At 31.3% G+C, this 21,246-nt stretch overlaps 2 protein-coding genes across 2 annotated transcripts in view; one reads left to right on the top strand and one right to left on the bottom strand.

Moving 5' to 3' along the window:
- Window positions 1-4,411, top strand: part of LOC136980498 (sugar phosphate exchanger 3-like) — a 28,569-nt gene extending 24,158 nt beyond the window's left edge. The window contains exons 5-14 of the mRNA XM_067276635.1: window positions 2,445-2,590; window positions 2,672-2,768; window positions 2,842-2,926; window positions 3,006-3,184; window positions 3,256-3,397; window positions 3,477-3,502; window positions 3,578-3,653; window positions 3,720-3,916; window positions 3,991-4,056; window positions 4,123-4,411. Coding sequence (XP_067132736.1) covers window positions 2,445-2,590; window positions 2,672-2,768; window positions 2,842-2,926; window positions 3,006-3,184; window positions 3,256-3,397; window positions 3,477-3,502; window positions 3,578-3,653; window positions 3,720-3,916; window positions 3,991-4,056; window positions 4,123-4,227 — 1,119 coding nt within the window. The 3' untranslated portion in view covers window positions 4,228-4,411. The remainder of the gene's footprint in view (window positions 1-2,444; window positions 2,591-2,671; window positions 2,769-2,841; window positions 2,927-3,005; window positions 3,185-3,255; window positions 3,398-3,476; window positions 3,503-3,577; window positions 3,654-3,719; window positions 3,917-3,990; window positions 4,057-4,122) is intronic.
- Window positions 4,412-4,415: 4 nt separating this feature from the next.
- Window positions 4,416-21,246, bottom strand: part of gammaCOP (coat protein (coatomer) gamma) — a 47,471-nt gene continuing 30,640 nt past the window's right edge. Inside the window, exons 11-22 of the mRNA XM_067276621.1 lie at window positions 20,487-20,688; window positions 20,187-20,398; window positions 19,955-20,106; window positions 19,671-19,835; window positions 19,414-19,593; window positions 19,206-19,337; window positions 18,952-19,014; window positions 17,732-17,877; window positions 17,490-17,658; window positions 17,309-17,409; window positions 9,227-9,365; window positions 4,416-5,071 (exon numbers count right to left, since the gene is read on the bottom strand). Of these exons, the coding sequence (XP_067132722.1) occupies window positions 4,839-5,071; window positions 9,227-9,365; window positions 17,309-17,409; window positions 17,490-17,658; window positions 17,732-17,877; window positions 18,952-19,014; window positions 19,206-19,337; window positions 19,414-19,593; window positions 19,671-19,835; window positions 19,955-20,106; window positions 20,187-20,398; window positions 20,487-20,688 (1,894 nt within the window). The 3' untranslated portion in view covers window positions 4,416-4,838. The remainder of the gene's footprint in view (window positions 5,072-9,226; window positions 9,366-17,308; window positions 17,410-17,489; window positions 17,659-17,731; window positions 17,878-18,951; window positions 19,015-19,205; window positions 19,338-19,413; window positions 19,594-19,670; window positions 19,836-19,954; window positions 20,107-20,186; window positions 20,399-20,486; window positions 20,689-21,246) is intronic.

The raw sequence follows: 21,246 nt of genomic DNA, 5'->3' as shown, positions 1-21,246 counted from the left end.
TTTTTAGAGAAACTATTAAAACAAAAAGGACTATATAACAATTCATAGTTGGTGTTTAAATAGAGAAAAGAGGATTATCAGACACTTTGCATTGATATCTTTTGAAATAGGAGTTACATAGCCTTCATTTATTTTCTCTACGTGTGCATTATGCCTTTAATGATTTCATGAAAAATACTCTTGAAAATTTGAACAGCTTTTCAACACAGGTAACAACAGATATCTACATACAATTGTAGTTAGTTCTATATCTGTCAAAAGATATTAGATAGAAATTAAGCACATCAGAAAGAGAATAAAAAAACAAGAGCTTTGAAGATATTAGGATAGTAAAACATGGTCACTGACAAAGAATAAACTACCCAAATGAAGATAATCAATGTGTCGTGTGAATCACTCTCAGAGAGAATATCCATTTGTTACTTTTCCTATCAAAAACAAGGTCACAGATATTACGAAGCACAAAAGAATTGAAGTGGCCGTGGCCAGAACAGACAATGGGTGAACAGGAATCAAAGTTTTACTCTGTTCTGATTTTAATACTTCCCAAGAGATAGGAAGCACTTGAGAGGTAAGTTAGAGCTAGATGGAAAGATGAGATTCAATGGACAGCTGGCATCCTTGGAGAATTTTGAGGACCGAGACGAGCGGAAGATCACGAGAAAGGCCTTTATTCAACAAGTGGACAAAATTAGGACTAATGATGATCTATTGAAAATTTTATTTATATGAGGATCATTCAAAAAGAAACGAGCTGGAGGCCTAGGAACAGAAACCCTTACCTGTATGTCAGAAGTATTGGCCTTGACTGTTGAGGCACTTGTCCCACTGTGACACAAGGCGATAAAAGTCCCGGGACTGAATTGTCGACCAGTTCTGAACGTACTGCTGGATGTTGTCGTCTGAGGTGAATCGTTTGCCTTTCGCTCGGTGGTCCCGGGTAATGACTCCATCAACCAGCTGACAATGTCATCGGTAATGCGGTGTGGTGTTCGTGACCGTGCATCGTCGGCTAACGACACCCGCCCTTCCCCGAAGCGCTTGTGCCATGCCTTGACCGTTGCAAGGGACATGCAGTGTTCACCGTACACTTGTGACAATCTTCGACGAATGTCTATTCCCCCTACTCCTTCCGCCCTCAGAAAACGAACACCTCCTCTTTGCTCTTCTTTTGACGCCTCCATTTCATTGTTTACAACACGACTGACCGTGGTGAACGATTGACGCGTGCTTCTGCTAGCTTTGTAGTCATGTGGTATGCACCCGTGACCCTCTAGCGGCGGGCTGTGATCCTCCGTGCTGTTGTTAGAACCATACATTCTTACACACAACGATATTACAATTCTGTCATCGGTTTTCACATTCCAGCCTCTGGCTCATTTCTTTTTGAATGATCTTCATATTTACTGACAAGGAGAGTGCAGATCTGAGCAAAACTTTCACAGTTTGTAACTTGAGAACACACAAAATATTAAGTGAAGATGGCTGGCCATTCAATAATAATTAACAAACAAGATTTTAGTGTCCATTATAAAGTACACAATAAGCGTGACATTTCACTGCACAGCATGGCAGCATGCCATAGACAAACACACTGGCATTATCCTCCTGGAACCACGGCACTTGCTATTTCTTCGAGAACAGCGTCACCGGTCACCGTTCAGAGTCATGGAAGATTCATAGTGCACCAACCTTTTCATATTTGGATATTCTGCAGATCGCATTGACGTAGCTATTCAAATGGAACCTTGTTCCATCTATGCAGTACCAGTCATCAAGTTTCTGTGTACTTTTGTATAACAACCTGCTCTGGCTAGCAAGTTGCCAGAGAGATTTTGTCAGATTGACATTGTTGCATACACATTCATTATCTTCTCTTCTCTGAGTATGCTCAGTTGGTCACTTCTAACAAGATTATTGCCTATCTCAAACTTGTAAAGGGGTCTGATGGTTAACTTGTTTGGATACCACTACACCATTACTGTACACGTAAATTCTATGATAGTAGTATAAATGTGACTGCACGTTCAACAATGAAGATAATACACTGTTAAAACCGTCACGCCCTCGCCTACTTAGATTCCATAACAGCGCAGTATTTACCTTTCACGTAATCACCGCCATTGCAAATTATGCACGTGATTAATAGAATATTGATACCATCAGAAATACATAAGCCCTAGTAAGAAAACTGAACGTGTATGCAATTCTATATTCTTGGATTGTGTGACTTTCTGATTACACTATTTACATGTATTACTACAAAAATAAATTTGTTTTGCATTAAGGAATAAGTCTATTGTATTAGGAATATTTTTTTTTCCCCTTGAACTTAGAATTTCTGCATTTGTCTTTTATTTTGGATCACTGAATTTGGGCAAAATTCCATTCGATCGTGAAAACTTTAAATCATCAAAATCCTTTTATTATTTTCTCCCCATTAGGTTTTCATGTTTGGTACAGTTAGTGAATGGCTACATATTTATAACTACTACTGGTATATCATATTCTGGGCTATAACAGGTCTGCTGCAATCTACAGGATGGCCTACTGTGGTAGCAATCATAGGTAACTGGTTTGGAAAATCAAGGTAATATATATGTATATATTTTTTTTTAAATAGTGACAAGCAAATTGTATATATTAACTTATTTTTTAAATATTTCTTAAGTCGAGGTTTAGTTATGGGATTTTGGGGTTCTTCGCCTTCCGTCGGAAACATAATGGGAGCTTATATTGCAGCAGCGGTATTACATTACGGCTACGAGGTAATATAATTTATTTGAACGCAATTTTAAAAGTAAACATTTAGCGTTAATCGGAAGAAATTTTTATTTTTAGTATGCTTTCTTAATACCTGCTGCTATGACTTTTGCTGGAGGAATCATTGTTTATTTCAGTATAGTTTCATCACCAAGAGAAGTTGGTAAAAAAAAAAAGCTTATTAATTAGCAGATTCTGCACTTTTTAAATCAATGATATAATTAAAATTCAATTTACGTTAGGTTTACCTGAACCAGAAGAAGGAGAAACTAAAAACACAGATAAAGAACCATTATTAAATCCAGAGTGTGCGGCAATTAACGAAGATTCGGCTTTCTTGTTGCAAGACGAAAGTCTTCAAATTAGGAAACCAAAGGCTATAAATTTTTTCAAAGCTTTCTTACTTCCTGGCGTTCTACCTGTAAATAGCTAAAATAATAAGTGGATTCCTTATTTTACTGCAGCAATAATAATGTCATCCATTCTTTACAGTATTCCTTGTCCTATGCGTGTTTAAAAATGGTAAATTATTCGTTTTTCTTTTGGCTTCCGTACTATTTACAAAAAGCTTACGGTTGGGAAGAAGCCGAAGCGGACAGCTTGTCGGTGTGGTACGACATTGGTGGAATAATTGGTAAATATGTGAAAGATTTTTTACTTACTTAATTTTTAAAAAAGCTTTCTTATAATAATTAATAAAAATCTTTTCTTAGGTAGCATCATAGGTGGAATCATTTCTGTGAGTTTATTTAAAAATGAAAATTGAATTATTTCTATCTGCATTTTCTGTAAATCTCGATATTTTTGTATGCAGGACAAATTAGGCACCCGATCGCCCGTCGTCGGATTTTTGTTATTACTAAGTCCCGGATCGCTGTATTTATATTACGGTAAGCCGTTAAATTATAAATTCGTAATAGATGCGGAAGCTTCACACGACGATTTATCGTAAACAGTTTCTCCCGCAAACAAGATAATAAACGTCTTCCTTATGAGCGTAATGGGCTTCTTCATCGGGGGTGCTTCTAATTTGATAAGTACTGCCATTTCGGCCGACCTGGGTCGTCAGAAAGAATTTAGCGATAAAGAATCTTTATCCACCGTGATAGGAATCATCGACGGAACCGGAAGCGTGGGAGCGGCAATTGGTCAGGTAAATTAATAATTAGTACCGTCTGTTTCGTACGAAAATACGTAATTCTAACCGTCCAATAAATTTTTCAACAGACCGTTATTTCTGTTATTCAAACCAATTTTAACTGGAAAGTTGTATTTTATCTTTTTATTGCTATGGTAAGTATTTTTACATTTTCCTATTTAAAAAAAAAACACTCTGTGAATTTATATTGTCTTTTAAAGGTCATCTTGACGCTAATTTGTATAATAAAGATTGTATATAGGGATACAAAACTTTTGATTCAAAGATGGAAGAATCAAATAGCTCTGCGGCTACGACAAGACTAAATTGGAGCATAAAAACTATCTGCCAATAATTTAATTGTAAAACAAAGTAATCTGGTATATATTTTTACAATGTGTTAAAATCTCGACATTATTGTCAATAAAAATTATTTTTAGTTTATTCTGAATTTTTTTATATAGAAAAGACAATCATGTAAGTGAAAAAATAAACAAGTTTTTAAAACAATTCGTTTCATACTTAATTTCACTTTATTCCATAATTTGAAACTAATTATATATAATGGCTTTCTGATGTGTAATAGCACATTATTAAATGGAGATTTAAAAAAAACAAAATGAAATCAAAATGATCTTTGTGCAAAATCTGATCTGTTCAGTTCTGTAAGATGAAATTTGCATCCAATTACTCTAAAAGAATAATTCCAATCTTGAAAAGAGAAAAAATGCCCTGTATTACACATCGAAAAATTCAATAATAATAAATTATTAATAAATTGGCAATATAATCTGCAATAATAAAATTTTTGGGAGTTGGATATTTATAGAACAGTCTGTCTTCCTCAAAGACAGACGACCGGTCAATCTTACACTTTAGTTTTGATCCCAATATTTCACAAAATTGTCCTCGAGGCAATTTAAACTGGCACTTTTCCTTAACCGATCGCCGAAGCGACCACTTCGCTGGCATTGGGATTCGTGCTCCTCACCGCCAAGTTCATAGTCACGCCGTCCACACTTACTGCCAACTTAGATCTCACTAAGACATCGCTGCCACCTCTGTATATACCGGCGAGAAAAAGCGTATGAGAACTTTTTCCTTCCGGAACTTTATCCGATCTTTCGCATGGCTGCATTCCAAGAAACAGAATTATGTTCTTTACAGCATCTGAAAAAAAAAAAATATATAATCAGGGCTTTAGTACTAAATGATAAGCAAGTGATACCTGTATTAACCTTAACATGGAATTTGATTAACACTGGAAAGAATGTCTGCAGATAAAATACATATGTATGCTTTTTAGGTTTCATAAAGGATATAATGCTACATAAACAGTAAACAAATCTTGGGGTATGTTTGTAAAGTTAAACACATTACTAACAAGTCGGTCATAAAGTACAAATTCCATTCGGTGCACATGATATTGATGATGTTTCAAACAAAATTCACAAAGGAAAGCGTCAGTTTAATTCATTAAGAAAATGGCGCCCGGTGATATTAATGTATCTAAATCTATTAGTGTGTTTAAATTTTGGATTAAAATGTGAAATGATAGATTGTTTCAGGAGGACAGTTATTTCTAAGAAAAATATTTTGGATAAGACTGCACTAGCAATATTCATATCTTCAATTTTAGGAACTGCCATTTTGTTGGAAACGAATTGGTCAAAATGTCTAATGAAAGTAAGAATAATGACGTCGTCATTCTCATTTAACTCTTTCGACTTTATGAATTTACCCTTAGAGTGTCACAAACATGATGATTTTTTTCCCACCTAATGCATAACACAAACAAACTGGGATAGAGTATAATTTTGTTTGACAAAGGTAGGCACTACAGTTTCATTTTATTTTTAAATTAAGTTATTCATTTTTTATCATAGAAAACTTTTTACAGATAACAAATAGTCGAATCCGCATAAGTCGACGCCCGGATAACTCGACACTGTCGGTTAAGTAGTCACTTTTCTGTGGTCCCGGCCGACTTACGTAGGCATTAACGTTAAAAAACTCCGGTTTACTCGACACACTTTTGCCGTCCCACACTCCGATAAGTTGTCACCCCTCCTGAAAAAATGAATTCACTCTGCACGTGTGGTGCAAACTCATTTCTTTTTTTTCAGGAGGGGAGTCGATTTATTTATTAATATATAATTAATATATTATTATTATTATTATTAATATATATATATATACATACATACATATTAATGAAAATGCCTTAACGTTTTGTGTATTTTTTGTATAAAATAATAACAGATAAACAAAAAGAAAATATACAATCTACATCAACGTCACACCAGAATCCAATTTTGCATTTTCTCACACCAGAGGCATTAAGAATCCTTATACGTTACTTGCCAACAATTGACAATTGCGAAGACGATGTTTTCGAGGCATTCGTGATTGTTGAAAAAGAAAGTCGAGACGGTTAAGTGCTCGAAACAAACAACACTACACGAATATTTCAGTTTTTCATCTACAGAGTAATTATAAATGGAGGACACAATGTATTGTAAGCCTATACTACTGTATACTGTGTACAGTACTGTACTAATGTATACTGTGTACTATACTGTATAACACACTACTGTATTTTATTAATTGTAATTTTGTGGTTTTTTTCCAACTTCGCTTTAGTCGTCACGTCGGATAACTCGACACATTTCCACTTCCCCTTGGGGTGTCGGCTTATGCCGAGTCGACCGTATTTTAATTTTGTCATTAACTGAAAATTTGTTCTAGTGGGTGGTGATTGTTTGGTTGAGTACCGAAGTATTGCTGTATTTGATTAACACAATTTTGATATAAACAGTAACATCAAGGGATACATGTACTTCCAGGAGAGAACTAATTTTTAAATTCTGTGTTTAACATATACTCCACATCTTGTTTGTTTGATATGCTGGTAACCCCTAGAAACCTCTCTTCCAGAATTTTTAACACTACTGCAATTTTCTGACAGCTGAGGAAATTATTATGTCGAAAGAAGTAGAGTTGATGATTATAATTAACAAATACCAAATTACTGATATTCATGAAACATTGCTGACAAAAGTCAATATGTTATTGGTTTCAGTATTTATCAAAATTCTGGTTTAGCTCAGCCCTACTAGCTACTCTTAACATAAGAATTTTTGGTTACTTATGTTTGATCCTGTAATAATGAACAGGAAAATCATAATGTCCAATACAAATATATTTCCATATTTTCAATATCAAATATAGCAAAAAGCCAAAGTTTAAAAAAATTAGGCAAAGAATTCCATTTAAGTATCTGAATTAAGAACTCCAAAAACAGTAAAGAAATAAAAGAAGCTGACAAACTATTTTGATCTTTACAACAAATAAATATGAAAATCGGCATTAAAAAAAATACGTTATTTAAACTCGAGTTATACAACATCTTAGCATAATCATTCAGCTAATATAATAAATTGTATTAAATATAGCAAGAAACAATTTCCAATTTTACAGTATAGCCAAAATACGCATCTAAAAAATTCACAGTTATTAACAAAATTTTTAAAGAATCAGAGCTAAAATCTTGGAGGGATGGATAAGCGCATTTTAAAAATTGTGATTTACTCTGAAATCTTTTCAATTTTTTTCATTCCATCTCTAGTATTAGTTCATTTGAGTAACTAAACCTGTGTTATAAAAATGGAATAGTTGAGAGAAAAATCTGTTTACAGATAAAAAATATTAACACATAATCGTAGAGAAACAAATTAATGTGTTAATTGAAGTTAGGATAAAATAACAACTATGTTTGTTTTAAATCATCTAAAGCTTCTTCAAGATTAAATTTTAAAACTATTTGAATTCAACCAATCAAATAAAATAAATAAAAGTTCCACACACAAAAAATTATATATATTTCTAAATAGTTATACTAAATAAGTATATTAACCCTTCAATGGGTGTGAGTCTTATTTAACTCTTTCAAAACATTTTTTTTCAGCATATCCCCTCCTCAGTTAATAGTCATTTGACTTTTGTGGGACTGGAATGATTTCCTAACTCACCCATAACTTGTTTAGGAACATTTCGATTTGTATTTGAGTAGTTAGGTATATTGATACGAGGTTTACCGATATTAATAAACAAAATTTTAAGAAATGAAATAATATACTTGTACTGTACATTCAATTATTTTAAATAATGAAATGAATATTAAGGAATATTTAAAGCAAAATGTAACAAGGTACACAGGATATACAAAAACAACAATCAAACTCTAGTGGATAAAACAAAAAAAAAAAAAAAAAAACAATCTAACCAAGAACATTTTAAAATATTCATACTTAATTTATATTATTTAGGAATATTATTTATTAGTTAGTTACTTGTTAGGCCTGCAGGTTTCTCACATTGGGACTCCACAATCAACTAAAGTTTTATTCATAGGAGTCTCCACTAATCAAAAATTTGAGAAAGGTTACTGATAATTTACCGTGAAATTTATTCTGTTGTAATTATAATCATATCTAAATACATAAATTTATATATTTAGACTTTAATAACTTTATTATTATTGATATCAATGGAAAATAAGCAATAAGTTACAATTTGTCACTTTTAGGTATACATATATTTTTTTCTGTAAAACAAATCCTTTGAATACAATTTCTGTTCAACTAAGTATAGTTCAATTTAAATGTAATTTATAAACGTCACTAAGAAAGCAATCCAAAATTCATTTATGCTGACTGATTTTCAGGACTTGTAAATACAAATTTTAAAAAAAATTTATTTTTAACTAAAGTAATTTTGAAAAGAAAAAAAAATGTAATTGAACATAACTAATTTCCATAATCAATTGCCTAGATAAAAAGTAATAATTTCATATATTCTTGCAAAAGTTACAACAACAGTAGAATTATGAAATATTACTGGCTTTAGATAAAGGGCTTTAATTAATGTTGTTACCGACAATTTGGACTGAACAGAGAATGTTATACCGTTCAAGGAAACAAAGACTGTGATGGTAATGAAATAGGAAACAGGAACAATGACAATGAAAGCGATAAATCAAATTTTTTTCAAAGAGCAAACAAAGTTCCCAAAATTGAGCGTTAACTTATATTTGGACCAATATGGTGTATTCAGTTGTTGTTAAGTGTAGTTATATATTATTGAGATACTAAATAAAGATTAATTACTCCTATAACTGTGAAATTGCATTTGTTAAAATATTTTGATATGAAGATTAAATATAATTTAAATATACTACAATCTGAAAATTGTTTTTAATATTAGAGTCTTACCAAAGAATTATAACATTAACATTTTATTTATAAAAGGAATATAATTTAATACCTTCAATTGTTTTTGTAGCTGTAAGAGCATAAGTATCTTCTAATTCATTACTAGGTCCCATTTCATCCCAACATGCTCCAAAGTTTGGTTTCAAAATTCTTTGCACATGATCGGCAATAGAGACTTCTAAATCTTCCAACTGATTAAAAGACATCTTTTGATTAGATTTGAAATTTTAAAGACAATCTTTGATCATCATTTAGAGTTAAACTTTTTAAAATTAATTGATCATTTTTTTTTATTTAAGGAAGTAGAAATAGTTTATCAATGCTGTAATTGTAATCATTAAAGACATTGCTGGCCATAAAAAAATGCAACAACAAAAACAACTAGAGATAACAAAACCACATGTATAAAATACATAGCTTATGCTACAAGGATAAAATGATTAAAAATACAAACTACTTATTTATACTTCCAGAGTATGACTTATTCAGTATCTTGTGTAACCACTCTGGGCAACAATATACTACTACTTGCTCTGGCAATGAGAGGAGAGTTGTTTTATGTGTGTTTAGGGAAGTATACATAGTTTCAGTTTATTGCCAAAGCTCTGTAGTTGCAGCTGGTGGTGTCTGGTTTGCTAGTCATTATGAGATCATTGACCAGATTTGTTCTATGGGCAACAAATCCCCTGAATGTGCAGGTCAAGTATATGGAAGATGGTAACTATCCAGAAATTGCTGGACATTGCATATCACATGTGGTTGTGCATTGTTATGTTGATAAATAGCACCAGAGATCCTGAAAGTAAGGTTAGTACCTTACCTTCAGGGCCTCTCTGGTGCTATTTACCAACACTAGTTCCTCAGGCTCCAATGCTTCATTGATATAATGCTTGTTGGTCAAAGTATAGTACAGGTAATGCATATGAGATACAAGTGGAAGTGAATCCAATGACACTCATACTACAATACTAGGTACCAGATTGGTATGGCACCAAATTATGTATGTATGTCTCAATAAGCCTGTTTCGATGGTACTGCAAGACAGATTTGCCCATCGTGGTACTGCATTAGCATACTGAAGCAATATTCACCTGAAAAAAATAATGTGCTTCCATCCATTCATTCATAACTGTTTATGTTGTAGAGTCAATGGCAGCCTAGAAAAAATGCTCCAATGCTGAGATGACATTTAACAGTATGTGTGGACACTGGTGCAAACTATTGAGTCAAGGTGCTTGAAGTGGCTGCATGATCATTTAGTGCCAAGTGCAGGGTATATCTGTCCTCTCATTCATTAGTGTGACAGAACCACTAAGATTCCTCATGTCAGCAAGTTCCATTGACACCATATCCTCATTTCTGTAATTACATTTGATTCAATATAAGCACCAATCTTTTGGAAGAATATTTAGACATGATACAATACTGAATTCTGCTGATATGATCCAATACCATAATTTTTCAACAGATCTGATACTTGCTTCTTTCCATACTCTACAGATGTTTGTAACAAATGAAAGCCTGAAAGCACATTCTGGTTTAAAGAATATTCACTTTGTTCACTAATCATTTATTTTTTTATAATTGAATTTGAAAGTTTAGAAATCAATTTACAGGCTCCTTCCAGATCCTGACCCTAGGCAATCATAATTATCTACTTTTCCTAGGCCAAATTCTGTCCCTGTTTAAAAGAAATTTCAAAAAAAATCTTGAATAAATTTATAGTATAGAAAAAAAATCACTAGCTTGAAAAAAATCATTGCCAAATTGGTAACTGGCTTGAAATATTACCAGTTTGTACAACCAGAAGCACTGTCAGTTCACAATGTGAATGATCTTGTCACAACCAAAGTGCATACCTTACTTTATTCATTCCATTTTATCAACATTTTGGATTTGTATTGTTTCTCATGTGAAATGAAATGATTATTGTTAGTGCATATTATTAAGATATATTAGCATACTGTAGTATGCATTGATACTTTATGCTTAAATTTGTTTATATGACTGAATTAGAGTTATTACATTGTTTAGAAAAGTTTTCTTTGTTTTACTCTGGTTCTAGAAATAATTTGTGTAACTGCCAAGTGCATATCATCTTTCTCTAGAAATTGTATTTAATAAAAATTGTTGTTCTTTTCTGTGTTCAAAAACAATTAAAAAACACTAATAGAAAATTAGAAAAAATTTCAGTTTCATAAAAATGAACAATTAATAGATAGATCTACAGAATCATCATCATTATATACATTAAAAAAATAAATATAGTCATTGTGAAAGTAGCAAATTTATAAAATATAAAAATATATCAATAATTCATTTTAAAAAATTCATCAAGGTTTGCTTATAAATACAAATACCAGATAAAAGTGAACAAAAACTTATTTTGTAAGAAATTATACAATTATACAAAAAATATTGGAAAAGTCTCAGAATCTGATAAAGTAGGATAAATTGTAAGTCATTCTTAGTTATTCAAAAAAGTTATATTTTTGAATTTTATTTAAGTGCTCAAAGATCTTGAATATCAATATGGCTGATTCAGTTTTGTTTTGTTAGTTTTATGTAAATAGTTACAAAAATAGAATTTAATGTATGGAAGTTTGTGTGTATTAAGTGTGCAAATATAACATGTAACATCAGAAAAATTGAAAATTGCTTTTATTTTTAATTTTAAATCTTCAAGATATTTTAAAGTGTTTATCAATTAAAACAAACACAATATTAATAAAACAGTTTAGTAGAAAACTTGTATTTAAAAAATTGTTTTAGAATTTCACTGAAGGGTTTACAAACTGAAATATCGAAGTCAAACATAAACCAACACCTTTCCTTTCTAGCAGAAAAAGATTTATTTCACAAATGTTTTCAGCTTATCTATATATATAATCGAGACAAGTTAATAATAATAATAATCAGTGCAGAGCCCAAACGGTTAGGAGTTGAAAGTTGAAATTTGGTACACAGTTAGGGTACATCACGAGAACACACACTAAGAAGAGATTTTTCGAAATACCTCCTCATGGGGAGAGGGACAGGATTAAGGCTTAACACTTCCATCAACAATGGAAGTGTTAAGTAACAATGGAATTGTTAAGAGAAAGAGACGTGCAAGATGCAGATGCAGTTTTTTTTGTTCTTGCGGGAAATCGAACATATTTTTAGACCTATCTAAAAATTCTGTAATTAGTCTAGAAACAGGGAGGACCCAATTCTTGCATTCTGCTAAAACGGGTAAGGTTGACTGTAACGTAATAATCTTAATTTTCACTAAAACAATTAGGAGTTGAAAGTTGAAATTTGGTACACAGTTAGGGTACCAAATTTAACCCGATGACAACATAATTTATTTTTAATTAACAAACCTCGAGGCTTGGATTTTTTGTAAAATAATTTAAAATTGCCATATTTTTCGTAATTTTTTTCCCTAGACACGTGCTTTCTTTTTATTTTGTCTACAAACACTTCAGTCTCTCTGATTATCGTATATTTTTACATAATTGAGAAGAAAAAAATTTTTAAAAAGTCAAAAGTTTGAAGTATTTTCATTTTAAAAAATAAATTTAAAAAATTGTATTGTTTAACATACTGATTACAAACTTGAAGTGTTTTTACGTCTATCAAAACAGACAGCGTCATTCTAGCTGCAGTAGAAGGCCAGATGTTTACGTTCAAATTTGTGATTTATGACAGGGAAGTGTCAAGTTACACGCGCTGTCATGGCGGCGGCTCCCCGGTGTGACAAGTGATACTTATTTTTTATTTCCAAATATGTAAGATTTAATAAATGTTCACAATAGAATTACTTGGATTGGCTTTTGTTCAGGTTGTCTGACTGTACACCGAGAAATCAGTTCATCTCTAGTCAAATATTCCCGGGAAACCACCTTCCTATATTAAGTCTATGGGAGGCTTTCTTGGCTTTGAATTTCTTGTTTATATGCCTTTTACTCTCTAATTGGTCATGTTAGAGTTAAGTACCAAAGTGTTAAGTAACAATGATAGTGTTAAGTAACAATGGAAGTGTCAACAATGGAAGTGTTAAGTAACAATGGAGAACAAAAGAAAGCGATGTGCAAGATTTATGGGCTCTGGAAAAAAAGAAAAAAGAAAAAGAGTAATATGTTAGAACATATTCGATTTTCAAATTTAAACAGATTAGTTTGGTTTTTCTCGACCTTTCTTCTTTAGAACATTCGATGAAAATCGAACAATATAATCAGAACACGTCGTGAAGATCGAACAATATTAGAACATTTGATTTTCAAATTTGGCCTTTCTTTCGAAATACTTAGTTTGTTGATGAAATTACTCTTTTTTTGTGACTAAAACTTAATAATCTTAATTATCGCTATCATTACTTTTGCCTGAGCAACGCTGGGCCTATCTGCTAGTACATATATATTTATTATTTTGTACATTACACACCTGAATATTACTTTAATATTTGAATTAGACAGGTTCTCCTCTTGGAGAATATTGCATTATTGAATATATTTAAAAAAACTTTTTTTGAAATATACACAGTGCGGCAATTAAATTCCGGGACTGAAGCTATATCTCAGCAACCAGTAGCAACATCTGTTTAAATTTTATGTCATATGAAGTTTGGACATATATGAACATAACCTAAAACTTTTATTTAAATCGGTTGACATTTATCATTGTTTTTGATATTTTGTTTATCAGTTTATTTTGTTACGTGTCGGAAAACAATAATGGAACAACGTGCTGTTATTAAATTTCACACTAAACTTGGCACAAGTGCCACAGAAACGTTCAAAATGATGCAAAAAGTGTATAGAAGTGAGTGTTTATCACGGTCAAAGACTTTTGAGTGGCACAAGCAATTTTTGGAAGGCAGACAATCACTGGAGGACGACAAACGTGTGGGAAGGCCAATAACAATTCGAACAGCAGATTCGATTCAAAAAGTGCAAGAATTTGTATCCAACGATCGCAATGCAACACTGAGAATGATGGAACAGGCATTAAACATTAACAAAGAGACAATACGACAAATTCTTAAAGAAGATCTGGGCAAAACAAAGGTCTGTGCTAAATTTGTTCCGCACACACTAACCAAAGAGCAAAAATTGATGAGACTAGAACATTCCAGAGAGATTGTACGAGCAGCGAATAACAGCTCAACCTTCCTCAAATCAATTGTTACTGATGACGAGACCTGGTGTTTTCAATATGACCCACAAACAAAACGACAAAGTGCCGAATGGAAGTCAAAATCATCACTTCAAGCCAAGAAAACACGAAAAGTTCCATCAAAAATCAAGACGATGTTCATTGTTTTCTTCGATAGCAAAGGCATCATCCACCGTGAGTTCGTCCCACAGGGTCAAACAGTTACTGTTGCTTTCTACTTGGGAGTTTTACAACGATTAATGAGAAGAATTCGTCGAATTCGACCAGAATATCGCAATTCTGATGACTGGTGTTTGTTACACGATAGTGCACCGAGTCACACATCATTGATTGTTCGTCAATTTTTGGCACGAAATCAAGTCTGTGTGTTGAATCATTCGCCGTATTCCCCCGATTTAGCACCATGTGACTTCTCTTTATTTCCAAAAATGAAAATGAAGTTGAAAGGATGCATTTTTAATGATATTGAAACCATCCAAAGAGAGTCTACGCGCATATTAGAGGCAATACCGAAAATTGAGCTTGAGCAGGCATTTGAATCACTATTGAATCGCTGTAAAAAGTGTATTGAAGCAGGAGGAGAGTATTTTGAATAATTTAATAAAAGGATTTGAATAAAATTGTTTTGTTTCATTTTTATAGATCCAGTCCCGGAATATAATTGCCGCACTGTGTACATGTTCATTTTGAAAGTGTTTCATTTCTATTTTTGTCTTGTTAACACAATTGCTTTGATATAGTTGTAGCTTAAAGGTGGCCTATTAAAGAAACTGAAAACTTTTGTGAAATAAATCTTATTCTGCTGAAAAAGAAAGGTTTGTGTTTAACATTTCAGTGATATCAGATTTCTTATTAACAAATTGTTCGTTTGAAAAAATATAATTGTGAACAAAAGTGTGAACTGTTCATAAATCAAAATTTTAGTACTCTACAGTAGAAGTTCAGCTGTGACAAAATTAACCAATAACAGTGCAAGCTAATAGTACTTTTGATTATTCTGATTGTATAAAAAAATCCACAATCTGGCAACATTATTTGCACATTGCCCATCCACATCTTCCAAAAGCAACGATTTTGTACATCATGTGGCAATCATTGGTGAATCACATGCAAACAGGACACAGTATCTACTGTGGTTAGTTTCACAGCACAGTATAACCATCATCAATATTTGAATGCCTGCCATGGCAAAACAATGTAAAGGATGTGTATCAAAGAACAGATTGAAGTATTGGTTTGTATTCTGATATGCCTTCCCATAAAGTCTGAAATCTGGTTATATGGTTGCCATGCTTTTCAGCAGGACACATTTACTCATTTCTGCAAGGAAGAACTGCAAACAAACAATTTTAATGCTTTACAGCAGCTCTTTGTGATCTTTTACACTATTTCCAGGGTGTTATTGCCACATGATTTATATTTGTACTGCAATTTTAATCATTTGCCTGTTCTCACATCTTCTAGCCAATTTGCCAACGTAGGAAATTGCTTAGAATTCAGGCATATCTGAACATTTCTCTTGGCGTTGCAATTTTTATGGGCAGCAGTGCAATAAGTAAGAACAGAATAGAAAAAAATTGCTATTATATCAGCATGAGCAAAAAGTTTAGAGAGTTCACCAATATTTTCTAGGAAACATGAGTAAATTATAAATAATAGCTACTGGTGTTTAGACAACTGTCCCACTCTGTGATTAGTTTAGAGATATTGTCATAGAACTAAGTCTTTTGTTGTTCTTGAAACCATTTCTCAACAACACACACAAATTCATCATCAAATGGAATGTTCCTTTAAGTGCTGACTTCTTCAGATGTCCAAAAACATGATAATCACAGGGAGAATAAGGCTTTGGAAGCTTGCACATCAGTTTCCTTGGTGTAACCTACTTTTTTCAGCATGTCGGCAATTAGCATATTCTTGAATGATCTGAATGCCCTTGATTGATGATGTCTTTGCAGCCTTTCCTGAACACTAAACTCCATCTTACAATACTTTGGAAGGATAAACAGGCTCTACAGTACACTACTGACATCTGTGTGTTGATTTCTGGCTGCTCTGCAACTCTCAACAAAAAACTGGATCACAGTTCAGTTTTGGACAGATTTAGTATTGTGGCAACCCACGTTTTCCTCCCGGAGCACTGCAAATCCACATGTTAGACTAACACACTATTCAGAAAAATAAATCATACAAACGGACTGACCTAACCATAGGGGTTGCTATAAAATGAGCAACAATTTGACTCCTGACAAACTCTCTCAACTTTTGACACACATTAATAAATCTATAATATTAAACATATTAAACAAAGTTTTTAATTGCATGGGAAAAGATACTTTTTTATGAATTAACCAAATCACTTTTTTTACAAATGCATTTGTAAAACATGTTTATACCATTAGCCCTACACACTAATATAAACTTGAATATTGATATATTAATATTCAAGTTTAATACTAAATTTTATGCCCATTTGTAAAGATATTTGTAAAAGAAATGGAATATTTGTTTTCAAATTTATTAGTTACATCTTTTTCTTTGAAGTTTTATTAATAAATAACTGTCTATTGATAATTACAAGAGCTGATCTAGGAGCAAGTCTCAGAAGCATTTTTCATTTGTGTAATAGAACAAAGTACATGAATTTAAAACAACAATAAAAAATAAAATTAAAAAGAAATGATAGAAATATAAGTATATTGTTTAAAAAATAAGCTCATAATAGCAATAAAACCTTGAGTAGCAGATCCAGGAGATTGCACTGGGCAATCTCCTGGATCTGCTACTGGATTATTGTAAAAGTTATTTTGTTTATTGTTTTCGTGGATTTTAAATTGTTTTTCTCATATCAAGTTAATTAAAAATTTCAGAAAATGAATACATCTTATAAATACATCAATAATTAACAAGAAATAAATGTAACAGAGTTGTAAACTAGCTTACATTTAAATAATAAAAATGTTTTGTTACTTACAACATATTCATCCTCGTAGCCTTCGTCATCATCAGGCTCTCCAGTATTTGGATCACAATCTTTAACTGTATACTTAAGAATGTTACTAAATGAACCTGTAACTATAGATGCACAAATTTTATTTTGGTGTTTCTGAAAACTGAGCTGAAAATTTTTATTCTGAAAATAAATAATTATTTACCAGAAACAGGATCACTTGGTAACCTAACACATGTGTAAGTAGTCCCAGGTACATTATAGGTAAGCTTTTCACATGGAATACAACATAACACTTCAAAACCCTCAGATGGCTGCATCTGTACTTTAACATTTTCTAATATTTGATCATTTAATGTGTTGGTGCAATCAAACTAAATAAAATGTTTTTTTTTACTTAATATAGTATTAATAGATAATGAATTTTTATATCATCATATTACTTACTTGGAAAACAATATGATCATTGAATGTGTGTTTTATACATTTAACTACATATTCAGTTTCAGATTCTGTTAGTTCTGTTGCTTGTGATGACTTAAACAATGGACCCAAATTTAAATTAGCTAATTCTGGCACAAGTGACATTTGCTCTAAATGATAAAAAATTAAGAAATTAAGTGATTTAATAAGATCATTAAATAAGTCAATATTTTACTTTGCACCTACATATATTAGTAATATAATGTACAAGTATCCCTCAATAAAACAGTAGTTATGTTCCAAAAATGTGCCATGTTATGCAAATTCATGCTATACAAAACAAAGGACTAATACAAAGAATGGGGTTAGGTTCCAAAAATTAAGAGAAATATGTTTATGAAAGTAATCAATAACTAATAATCACAATTAAAAGTACTGTATGACACGTTAATATTAATTTTAGTTAAACGAGAGTTTTTACAAAGTATAGTCATCATCTGGGATTTTTATGTTGGTCTTAATCAGAAATATCAAGATTATTATTTTTTTTATTTTTGTCATAATTTTTTGAATGACAAAATAAAAATACATTATTAATTGAAAATTTCTTCTAGAGAGTTGCATTTGTTCAGTCCAATACTGAGCAACTTTTTCCAGAATTTGTGTTCAAATTCTGAATTGTTCAAGTTGGAAACTGCTTGAATACAGAGATACAAGTGTATTTTGTTTGTCATTTTTAGGAATGAAGTAATCATTCATAAGTAAGTAATACTTACAGTTAAAAAAAGTTTAACAACACTCACCAAAAATGTTTAAATAAACTTTAATAAATACTAAGATTAAGCTATAAAAAAGAAAACACAGGTGACAGTCTAAGGGCTAAAACCTAAAAGCAATGACAATGACACCTGGTTGATAGGAAAGCTAAAACAAGGAAGAAACAAATTGCACATCAGTTTCCATTAAAGTAAACCTGACGAAAGGCACAAAACAAATTGAAAATTTCAATATTCTAAAATCCATGGGTAAATTGGAGATAACACGCATGCTTACTTGAATAAAAAAACTATCAAATAATGGAGTCTACACTTAAAAATTAGGAAATTTTGTATAGAGGATTTCTAAAACTGTATTAGAGCAAAACCAAAAACAGTGTTGTATGGGGGATTACCCCAATTTTTGAACCATGTTATAGCAAAATCATTTTGTATGAGGGATACCTGTACTTCTAGCTTTTATCATACCTGCAAATAATTCTTGCCTAGATGCTAACACTTTCTCTGCAGGTCTTCCAACAGGAATTATTTCTGAAATAATTTTACATATTTAATTTCAATATAATATCTATCAATATTAAAATATTAAGTTCATTACTGAGCTGACAAAACAATTATCAACAAATTAAACATTTTTATTGTAAAAGATACCCAAAAAAAAAAAAACAATTTGAAAATTTTCATTTTTTGATATTTTAAACACAAAAAACATTGTTATTTACCAGGTTTTTTCTCTTCAGATATTAAAGGCTGTGTGGCTAAAGGTACAGTTTTCATATCAAAAGGAACTTCAGAAGGTTCTAATGTATATTGATGCAATGACTTTTCAAGAGCAGTTATTGAAACTTGCAGTCCTATTATTATCAGTTATCATTAATTATTAATTATCAATTATTTATTAAAAACACAAATAATTATCTAATCACATACCACTCATAATATAATGTAAATTTAATGATCTTTGTTTTTGGTTAAGAACACTAAGATAATACGTAGAACGATCCCTAACTTCATCATCCATATCCAGCAAACAACGTTGCAAGAGAACAATGACATTTGGAAGAAGATCTTCACAATGTGCACCAAATTTTGAAAGTGAACTTACAGCGGCTATAATTAAAAATCAATTCTACTTATGTAAAAGAATATTTACGTATATGTTTGAAAGTTTTTAAAATGTCTATTACCTGCTCTAACAGGTGCATTCTCTAGTATAAGGCGATTGTATATAAATCTAATGTATTTGGAAGGTTGCAAAGTAAATGGTCCTTCTTTCCCAAGAAGATGCAATATACAAACAGCTAGACTGGTATGCTCACAATCTTCAATAAACTCACATAAGTGTGATAAACCTTAATAAAAAATACATAAAATATATTTAAAAAATTACCTAAAATTATTAAATTACTAAATTATCATTTATTCAGATTTTATTTTAAATCTTATCAGTAATACTAACAACAATACCAACCAGCTTCTTTAGAATCTTGATTATCTTCAATAATATTAATAATAGTATCAACAATAGCTTTTTTATACTCAAATCCACCTTCCTCCCGTAGCATGGATGATAAGAAATTCATCATAACATTATGCTTACGTGGAAATTTTTGACATAATGACCTGTATTAAAAATGATTTTACAATTCAGATAGAAAAATTGATAAAAATTCAAATTAATAACTAATTACTTCATAAATTACCTGATTGCTTGAACTACAACAATTTTGAATTCATCAGAAATCTCAGACATGAAAGATGCTATCTGTTTCATCAACCGTTCAACACTGCTTTCACTACCAGTTTTAAGCAGAGTTGTAATGGCAAGGGTGGCAATGCTACGATTGACATCAGTAATTAGATTCTCCAAATCTAAATTGCATGCAGTAACTGCTGAAGGATGAGTCATTGCAACCTTTAAATTAAAAACAGTTAAATTTGCTCTTAAAAACTGAAATAAGTCAAAAGAAATCTTAAATATATTTAAACAGCTCTCTTCTTACTTTATTAAGTGTTCTCACAGCAGCAAACCGTAATGTTGGTTTTGGTGAACTACAAAACAATTGAAGAACAGAAACAGCTGGTGTAAGCTCTCTAGATGTTGTGGATTTTAAATTAACAATGGCATGAACAGCTTCATAAACTACCATTTCACTTTTATGATGTAAACAATTTTCAATAAATTCAAACAATGGGCTTTCTGGTCTGTAAAATAAACTTGATATTAATTTTATACAAAACATTCATGTAAAAATTAAATAAACTAAATTATAAAAATAATTACAATAAACTGTAAAGATAATCATGCAACTGCAAACATTTAAATATTCCCTACACAACAGACTAAAATGAGACAAAATTTTATCCATAATTAAAAATAGATTAATGATATAACTGTGTGAAAAATTTGACAATTTTAAACAAGAACAAGAGTCAAATAATTTCATTTGTAATTCTATTACAAATAAAATAAAAATTTTAATTAAAAAAGGAAGAGAATTAATAAAAATATGAAAAATACTGGTTTACTTATGCATTCTAATTCTGAGAAAAACCATATTTCTTTTCTAACACAATTCTTAACCTATAGCAGGAGTCAGCAACCTTTCAGCAGTGTTGTGTCAAACCTAAGTTATAGTGTTCTTCTGAGTACCTGTATGATTCTACTAATTTTGTTATATATATTATCAAAATTAGTCAAGATATAATGGACTTCAAAAATACAGAATTTTAAAGTTAAGTTGTTAATTGAATTATGTTCTC

The sequence above is a fragment of the Centruroides vittatus genome, unplaced genomic scaffold (genome assembly GCF_030686945.1).
Source record: "Centruroides vittatus isolate TY-2023 unplaced genomic scaffold, ASM3068694v2 contig_1159, whole genome shotgun sequence".
Lineage (NCBI taxonomy): Eukaryota > Metazoa > Arthropoda > Arachnida > Scorpiones > Buthidae > Centruroides > Centruroides vittatus.
The sequence above is the reverse complement of the archived record's forward strand: the minus strand, read 5'-3'. Positions and strand labels throughout refer to the sequence as shown.